The sequence below is a fragment of the Pholis gunnellus genome, assembly GCF_910591455.1.
Source record: "Pholis gunnellus genome assembly, chromosome: 3".
NCBI classification, from domain to species: domain Eukaryota; kingdom Metazoa; phylum Chordata; class Actinopteri; order Perciformes; family Pholidae; genus Pholis; species Pholis gunnellus.
Genome location: NC_136529.1, coordinates 15,692,199 through 15,701,810, shown reverse-complemented (window position 1 = coordinate 15,701,810; position 9,612 = coordinate 15,692,199). Strand labels below are relative to the sequence as shown.

General features: G+C 40.7%; 2 protein-coding genes across 4 annotated transcripts in view; both read right to left on the bottom strand.

Annotated features, from left to right (window-relative positions):
• Positions 1-3,940: 3,940 nt before the first annotated feature.
• LOC306715851 (uncharacterized protein) lies at positions 3,941-8,873 on the bottom strand (the record flags this gene model as incomplete). The annotated part of the gene is made up of 6 exons (XM_079186330.1): positions 3,941-6,089; positions 6,169-6,351; positions 6,763-6,936; positions 8,026-8,151; positions 8,517-8,758; positions 8,839-8,873. 6 exons carry the CDS (start codon positions 8,871-8,873, stop codon positions 6,061-6,063), a joined length of 789 nt encoding a protein of 262 aa, XP_079042456.1. The 3' UTR covers positions 3,941-6,060.
• Positions 8,625-9,612, bottom strand: part of col7a1 (collagen, type VII, alpha 1) — a 51,953-nt gene continuing 50,965 nt past the window's right edge. For all 3 annotated transcript variants that reach the window (XM_079156732.1, XM_079156733.1, XM_079156734.1), the window contains one exon: positions 8,625-9,492. In XM_079156732.1, coding sequence (XP_079012858.1) covers positions 9,476-9,492 — 17 coding nt within the window. In that variant the 3' untranslated portion in view covers positions 8,625-9,475. The remainder of the gene's footprint in view (positions 9,493-9,612) is intronic.

The following is a 9,612-nucleotide window of genomic DNA, read 5'->3' as shown; positions in this document are numbered from 1 at the left end:
TTCCTAGTCAGCTGCAAAATTACTGATTACAGATTTGCTTACAGTCAAGAGAGGGAAGTGGATCACTGAAAGGGGGGGGGGGGGGGGGGGGGGACCAAAAAGATGAGAGGGAGAGAGTAATGGATAGGGAGAGCTGAGAAAACTGAAAAATCTCAGGCCATCAGTTGTAGCATAGGCTGCTGAATGACAGCAAGGAGAGATGAGAAATGGCATATGCTAATTTAGGCTTATGCATCTGAAATATCCCATGAGAGGCTTTTGATAATGCTGAGGCATTGTGACACTCAGGTGGCCCGTGCTCATCACTGCCATAATGAAGAGAATATGCTAATAGCTGAGTCATCTGCTGGAGGACAAATTAAACAAAGTAAACAACACCAACACTGCTCTCTGTTAGTTTATGGAGGAGATGGACAGGAGAGGAGACACAGTGAGGAAGAGGAGGGAGAGAGATAGATGAGATGGACAAAGTTAATGTTAAGCTAATGCCTTAGTGACCTTCATTTTGCAATTTTAAAGGTCTCTCTAAAAATCTTGATTTTTAAACACACCACAAAGCACAAATGTGCCCTGCATTAAAGTCTGGACTCACAGTAAGTGAGATATGAGGTGAGCAGAGATAGGCTGGTGTGTAATACCCACTTCTAATTGAAACGGCTTTGTGTGAAAGTGCTCAGTTCAGCCAGGAGCCCAGAGAGGCTAAACCAAAGGCTCAGATCAATACACTGAACAAATGCTTAGACTGGCACAACTCTGAGTGTTCAGGTGAAAGACTTACAGGACAGAAGAAACTTCTGATGCCCTCCACACTGTCCACACAAACAAACTCCAGGAGATCAAATAGAGAAAACACAGGGGTCAAAGCATCGGGGAATCTGCTGTGAACAGCACGCACAAGCTTTACAGTAATCCAGTTTTTCCCTGACACTCGCGTATAGATGAAGAATAATAATAATACTAAAATAACTTTATTTATACAGCACCTTTATAATCAAAGTTTACAAAGTGCCTCGACAGACAAAGCAGCAAAAGCAAGGCAATAATAACAACAACAGAAAGCTCAACAGTGAGGCCCAACAAAGCAAGACAATAAGGTAAGAGTTAAACCCCGATAAAACAGTACAATAGATGAAACGGGAAAAATACAATCGATAGGATAAAAATAAACTAATGAATAAATAAAATAAAATGAAATAAGAAGAGCATATGCACCTTAAAATGACCCTCACTGAATGGTTCCTATGTTTTGCTTAATGAACAATATGTGCAAGCGAGTAGCACATGAATATAGATAGAAGATATACGGATCATGTGCTATTATGACAGAGAGGGTAAAAGTGAGATTGAGAACATTTCTAGCATGTTTCATTGCTATAGCAACAGCCTTTGGACTTGCGGATTGAAGTGGGTGGCAGAAAAAAAAGAGCAAGAGTGAGAGGAGTGACGGAGAGCGAGAGAGAGAGAGAGAGAGCGAGAGAGAGAGCGAGAGACTTTGGCTTCCTCCTCTCTTTTGGGAGGTTCTACTAATCCAGCTCTCTGCCAACCCCAGACCCTGGGGCTTCCAACAGTCAAGGTCACTGAAGAGGAAAAATGAACAACTCCTAAACGTGTTTCTGCATACTCCACATTCGAGGGAGGTGAAAAGGAGCAGTTCTGTATCATACAGACAGGGGGAGCTACCATTGTACTCACAACATGCGCATGACTGTCCTCCACAAGACTCACTTCATCCCAGCAGAAGGATCATGGTGGCTGTGAAATACCCTTGAAGGGTCACGGACTATAATCCCCATTGTACCTTATTTGAATGCCTCTGTCTCAATCAAAATAGTGTAGAGAGAAAAACAACATAGTATCCATTTTTCTGTATTAAAAAAATTCACATACAAGCAGACGTGCTTCCTGTTTTGTATGCAAAAGCTAATCATCTCAATAATGTTCCATTCTGATTTAAAGTTGAATGGCCGCAGTACCACTGTTATGGTGGGAATTACAATAACACATATAGCTCGGCACATAAATGCAGTGAGGCGGGCACTTAGTTCATATTAAATTACAATTCAGTTGTAGCCAACGTTCACACACCACATTAGCATAAGTCTGCGAAGGACAACCTTGAGTCATGATATCAGACTGCGTGTTTAGAGAGAGAGAGAGCCCAAGAGCCCCGGCAGAGTGAATATCAAATTAGTTAAGGTTGTTAAAGCTCCCCTTGTTTCATAGAAACTTAAGTTTGCAGTTCCCCCCAACACACACACACACACACACACACACACACACACACACACACACACACACACACACACACACACACACACACACACACACACACACACACACACACACACACACACACACAGCTACTATCCTCACATGTCCTTTGAAAGACTTGCGGGACTGCTCTAAAGGCTTTTGGTGTCTTGTGTAAAGCTGACTAGTTACGGCTGCTGAAATCAGTGACGGCTGCTATTTTTAGAATATGTGAAATGTATCTCTAACACACAAATCATGATGAAATACCATATGAAATACGTGTGTGTGCCAGTGAGCGTTCACACGCACACGCACAAACACACACACACACACACACTCGTAACAGATGAGAGGAATCAAACCGACAGAGGGAGAGGTATGGGAGCAGAGAAGTGTGAGAAAAAAATACTTTTTTGTACTGTTTTCGGGTGCCATTTTGAGGTACTTGTACTTTTGTGAGTATTTCCATTTTTTCTTTCTATACGTTTGCTCCACTACATTTCAGTGGGATGTATTGTACCATTTAACTCCACTATTGATACTGTAATATGTCAGCTTTTAAAATATGATCCATTGCCATAGATAGAAAAAGATACCATAACCATGACATCTAAATATATTGCTTACACTTTAATTTATCAGTAATACTATTGAAGTAATATATATGAAAATATAACACTGTAATACGGGTCATTCTGCATAATGCGTGCAAATAATGTGTACTATTTTTGATACGTCACTGCTGGTATTTAAGTAAGCCGCTTGGGGAAAGCTCTTTCTTGTTACAGCTGTTTATGCATCTGTGCATAAAGAGAAATCCTTAAAAATGTGGTTTTCAGAGTTTGGTGTGGAAAATAAATCAACGCCATATCGCCCAGCATCAGTGTCACACTAATGCTCCTGTGGCTGAATGGGATCAAATCCCTGCAGTAAGGTTCCAGAATCTTGTGGCAAGCTTTCCACAGTAAGGTGGTGGCTGTCAGCATACTAATGCTCACAGCAGTGGCCTGTCTTTGGCCATCACCTGAACAATTTGAAGTCTCTCCCACCTGTTTATCTCTACATCCACAGCCACTGTCAGCATGTTGTGATCTTGTCCTTGCTACCGTGTGCATAATTTGTTGAAGCTGTCACACAGGCTCTGCAAACACATGCGAGCCCACACAGCACGATAAGGTGCTGACTGAGATTACTTTTGAAATTAAGTCAGGTAAAGGAAGATGACAAGGTGACGGCGAAGCTGGGCGAGGCCTGTTGGAGTGTGATGAGGTGGATATAGAGTCGGCGTGTCTTCCACCAAGGGAAATCAACCGAGGGCAGAGAGCATGGAAAAACCTAGGGAGGAGTCGTCGTGGCCAACAAGCAGAAAATCCTCTCATTAATAAAATCTGCTGATGAAATTAGAACAGATCTTGATCTGTCACACATACACACTTAACGATTTCTAGTCTCCTAATCTTCTCATTAACATTGACAAATTATGTGGTGAATTTCCATTATTGGAAATATTAAATTGTGTGTGCACACGGACACAGATCATTGAGGCCATATCATTTTATTTTCTGTTAATGTGAAGATCACAGGTTTAAAAGCCACATGTTCTAGTGTTGTGTATGCCAACATATAATGTTTACATTACAAACAGTTAATCGCTAAAATCAGAGAATACACCAGACTTGTCTTTATTCAAACCTTTGGTTTATTAGAAATGCCTTTTGAAATGTTCCATAACACTACAGAAACATTATAGTTTGCACCACACAAAAACACACTGTTCCATCTTCAATACACAGTATAAAAATACCTTTAAAAATAGCACCTTTTCTATGGCAGGTAAACATGCAGTCGTGATCAGAAACATGACTTCCCCCAAACGGTAAAATACAATATGTACAAAATATTGGCAGAATATTGTGCTTGATTCTTCATATTTAATACAAATGATAAAACTATATCATTAATAATAACCCAATTCAGATGTGATTGCATAGTAATCATGTAGAGAAGTGTGAGGAGTTATTTCAGGCATCTGGGGCTCTGGAAGTAAAAGTCCTGTTAATTCTCTGCAGATGGTATTCGGTGACTTGCAGTTAGAGCACTTTCATGGAAATCTCCTGGTTAAACTCATTCATTTCAACCATGTTGGGGAAAAAAAAAAATTTGATTCAAAGTCAAGATCAAGTACACAAAAACTTTAGGAGAGAAGTCAATTTCAACTCCTAAGGAGCACTACGGTAAAAACAACAACCAATCACTAAGTGTTGTTAAGGGCTGAAGTTAGTAGTTATTAGAGAATGAACTTCTGCTTTTGGTCTGGATTTACATTCTTTCTGTACCGTTTATCATGCAATGTTATTGTTCTTTTAGTTCACTTGAAAAATAATGTAAAAATAAAGCTTATGCATTGTAAAAGATGATTAATACAATTAGCAGTTTAAATAGATTCTTTCTTTGATTCTAATTTTTAATTTGGGGTCAATTTTGGAAGAATTCAGCATTCATGGCGCAGTGGCCTTCTTCTTCTCCATAGCAAAGTCTACTTAATACTACAGTATAAATTTACAGCATTTGCTAACCAAACTAACCCAAATGACAGGATTTCTCTGAAACAAAGCTGAAATACTAACACAAAAGTTACTTTATCCAGGCAACTTCTGTGCCTCTATGTTGAGGAACGTTACAGTAGGATTATCATTAGAAGAAAACTTTCGAATGCTCATTTACAAATTGGAAAATATTTCCACAACCCACACCTCTGCCCACTTTGCTACTCTACTAAGTCGGGACATTTAATCAGTCTGAGTACACATATAAGGAGTGAGCAAAATAATAGAAAACACCTTCCTTGCAGTAAATACCAGTTCAGTGAAGTCCACAAAGAGTGCAATTTGTAGTTTGTGCTGCTAAATCCTCCTGTTATGTGTATTTTATTGAGTGTTGCTGAGTGTGGTTTTCTTTGTTGATGCAGCTTTCATGTTTTTGGTTGTCATGCTTTTTATACTTCTCTCTTTTTTCAGGCAACAACAACTGCAAATCATTGTGACAACCACACAAGTGAGTAAGTTGAACACAGGCCTAGATTGTTGCAGCTTGCAAATTTGAAGAAATTCACACCAGGTGTTCCTGAGATATTGCGTCCACAAGTATGGACCGTACGTACGGACGACCCATACACATAATGCCTTCGGCCACAGTCGCCTCCGGCGTGGAGGCTTAAAAATATGGACCTTTTGAAAAAGTGGAACAAATGACCAAACAATGGAAGACGCAGTACTGTGGAAAGTGTGGAAAGAGTATTTTAAATCTGATAAGATGCACCTATTGTGACAGAATAACCATCACTTTCAAACTGGGAGACATTTCTTTTCAGTTTTCCGATAATAAGTGAAGTGACCGGCTCCATGTAAACACACATAATAACTGAACTATACTACAAACTACAGCCTCAAAAATGACCACTGCGTTAAAAAAAACAACAACATCATGAGCTTCACCATATTGGTATTTACACGAAACGAATAAAGGTACTGAAGGTACGGATGAGAGCAAAGGCACTCTTCTTAAGTGTGGAAATGAACTACTGCACAAAAAGAAAAGTTTTTTTTACGTACTGTACTAACATAACCAAAATAAAACTATTTTATCTTTCTTTTGCATGGTTTGGAGAACATAAAGCAAGGAGGCACTCTGGTATCCCCTCTCAATCTGGGGTAAAGCTTGCTTGGGTTTACAGAAACAATAAATAATGTTCAAGATTTGTTTTTTTGTTTGACAGTTGACAAAATAATAAGGAGGATTTGTCCTGAATCATCGTGCTGTCTTCAAGGGACGAGGACCTAAACAACAGATCACTCGTTAGTTTGCATACATCCAACACTGACATAAACTACCGTGTGTGTGTGTGTGTTTGTGTACCTTCAGCCTCCCCAAGGCAGAGCTCCTCACACTCCTCCAGGTGGAGGAAGCGGTTGTCGTTTCCTTCACAGCCGCTGTAGATGAAGGGCCTGCAGGCCTGAACCTGACTATTAAAGTACCAGCGCAGAGTGTATCGTCCACAGTTCCCCTCCTCCATGGGCAGCAGGCACAAGTCAGCTGGAGCTGCAGAACACACACACACACACACACACACACACACATGAAGAATGTGCACGCAGAGACACAAAGAGAAAAGGGCAGGCCAGGCAGAGAGGAGCAGAGGCAGAGCATTAATAAAGAGCAACAAGGGACCCAAAACAAGCATTCCTGACCACTGAGATCAAAAAATCAATCAAACCAACCGGTTTATTTAGATAATTTGACATTCTCTTTTAGATGTAAAGCAAATCATTATCACTGATACATTTTTCTTTGTTTTCGTTTTTACTGGATGCATTTATGCTTTTAAGACAACAGCAAAACAGTCAACGCAGCCTGGGACATGCAGAGAGGACCAGCCACCAGGCAGGCAGGATGGCAGAATTAATCCGTGATGAATCCCAATACAGGACAACCGCACACGAGCTAGTTTACCTTCCCCTTTGACTCTCCTCTTGATTCTGACTGATTTGGACTTGACTGCTTTCAGAGATGTAACTTTGGCTTCTTTCTGACCATCAGCTCTTGCTGTTTTCTTAACATCAGCTGTGGCTGATTTGTTTGGTTCAACTTTGACTGTTTTGTCAGGTTCATCCTTGAGAACCTCACCTGCGCACACACAGACACACAGCATTCAGTATGAATAGAAAAAAAGGGGGAAAAAAAAGACATTAATGTGATAACGGGTTTAAAGACGATCTAAGTTAACGTTCACAGACTCAGGATGGTGGGCGCTTGTAGCAGGCGTGAGTGAAAAAATTCACAAGGTCAACACGGTATCTCAATGTCATGAAATAAGCACAAAGTGAAACACACACTTAATATGAGACGTCCAGCACAAATTGGATTATGTGCTGGTTGAATAAACAAAATTATGGCACATGGGCAGCAATTTGACATCTTCTATTTATCACATGAACCAGATCAGTTTGTAGCATGTGAACAAATATTGTTAATGTTGGGGCCATTATAATTAAAAAGGGGAATCCAGGTATTTGACAACTTTGTTCTTATCATCAGACTTTTGTCTATTGTGAACATATTAATCACCACCTCCATTGTAGAGATTTGGAAAACCTGGAATTTGGCATAATTGTCATTATAGAATAATATAATATAAAAATATGGGACTAACATTCAGGTTGACACATTTCTTTGAGGTTAATCGTTTTGTCTTTGCTAAGACCTATTGCCTGAAAAACAAATTCACAAACTTGATGGCATAAGTAGTACAGCAAAGGTTGCTGGAGGTCTGATGTTTGTACCCATCTGCCTCTCAAAACCCATACTTCCACTGTTTTGTTTCAATGTTTGATTAAAATGTACCCTGTGGAGATTTTGACCACTTGTAGTTTGTGTTACTGTATGGTTTTACAGGTGGCTCCCCATTCTGTATGTGTATCCTGAACGTTCACAAGGACACACGTGCATGTCAGCACGCACACGGGCAACCAGCAAGCAGACATGGTTGTAAACAATGTTGATTTCAAATTCTTCCAAAAATAGGCTTTGCAAATGTTTTTTTGAGAAGAAAAATATTAATCTCATTTGTCAAGCTGCCAGTGCTTCTTTAAAAATGCTTGTCCGATTGTCGTAAAGCTTCAGCATATAAACCCCCCCCCCCCCACAAGGTATCTAATGTCTTTAAAGTACTATTTCCCTGCACGATAGGATCGGACACAGTATGAAACACAGTACCATCGCTCTGGTTGGCAGCGGGAGTGAAGTACAGCAGCTCGTCCAAGGGGTCGTCGTAGGCCTCGACGGAGTAGATGTGCTCGTAGTCTGGGTCGTTGGTGTTCACCACCACATGCAGCTCACGGCCTGAGAGAAATGCATCATCACACAGGTCAGAGATACTTCACCTGCGTCTGACGACCTCCAAGCCTCAGATAGATGGAAGGCCCTGGACCATATTGGCACAACTCAGGAAGCCTCTAAATACAGGTGAGAATAGTCAGTGAGCCTATACACTAACATCTGTATTTGTCTGGATACGCCTATAGAATACATTATGTGGGACATTAACATAAATGGAGTCCTCTGTTTTTCGTAATGAGAAAACCACCCAGTGATCAGAGGTCTCCAGGCCCAGCGCCACCAAAGTTAGACCTGTTTGTTAGGGACGAACACGCAGACAGACACACAGATCGAGGTCGACAAGCAGAGCAATGGACGGACACACTCACCCGCCTCACCCTTCACGACCAGTTGTTGCTCTGGTGCAGGCCGAGACCTGACCGGGGGCTGGGAACGGTTTACTGGGCCTGAACCTGAGAGAACCAGATAGGACAGGGAGGAGCGAAAAGGGACACCGAGGGAGCGGAGACAGGATTTAGAGAGCGAAGGGGACCGGGTAAGTGTTACAAAAAGGGGGACCGGAAAGGTAACATGATGGAAAAAAAAGGACAGAACATTCTGGTAGTAAAACCTTCAGATACATGAGCCAACAACAAAAACAACAACCCCAAAGCACCACAAAAAATCATTCCACCGTTCCAACATACACACCAGCTGAAAGGAGTTTTTGCAAGACTGGTCACCATGAGGCAGTCTTCCAAAGACTGGTTTTGAGGACTCAAGTCGCTGCTGTATGGACTTGTGTCTTACTCGAGTCCGATTTTTAAAACATGAAATGCATAACTACTTCTTAGGTAATAATGAAAATAAATTAAACATGAGTGACATGTTTGTTTTGGCCTCATTATCAGTAACACTGCATATTTAGTAACTGCTGCTTCACAACTCTGATGAAAACTTGCAATGATTAACATTTCACAAGTTAAAACATTGGGAAAGTTGATCATTTTGATTTTTTTTCTAATTGTCTTTTAATTAATTAATTTTGAAACATTTAATGCTATCCATTCTCAGTGATTGGAGAAAGTATGTTGTTTAGTCTAACATGTATATAATAATGGTAGGTAATATAACTCTCTTATTTTTGTGTGCATGAGGTTAAATGGTAATAAACCACACACAAATGCCTAATGAGAGAAAATGCCCTAAAGCATTCTAAAAATGTATATATGCGACTGACTGCTCTCACTACTCTGCAGCAGTATCTGTAGTATAGTGTACCGCTGTGACTCATACTAAATCACAGCCCTTCTGTCCACCCTTCTCTCTTCTGCTGCAGTCGAATGGCTCACTCACCTCCACACGCTGAGGATCCGACAGATGGACAGGAAGGAAGCAGAAACAGAGGGAATGAAAAAAGGTCAGCTTAAAGAGCCATGGCATTGTTGTAGTTCTCTGCAGCTTCTTATGTATCATACTTTCAAA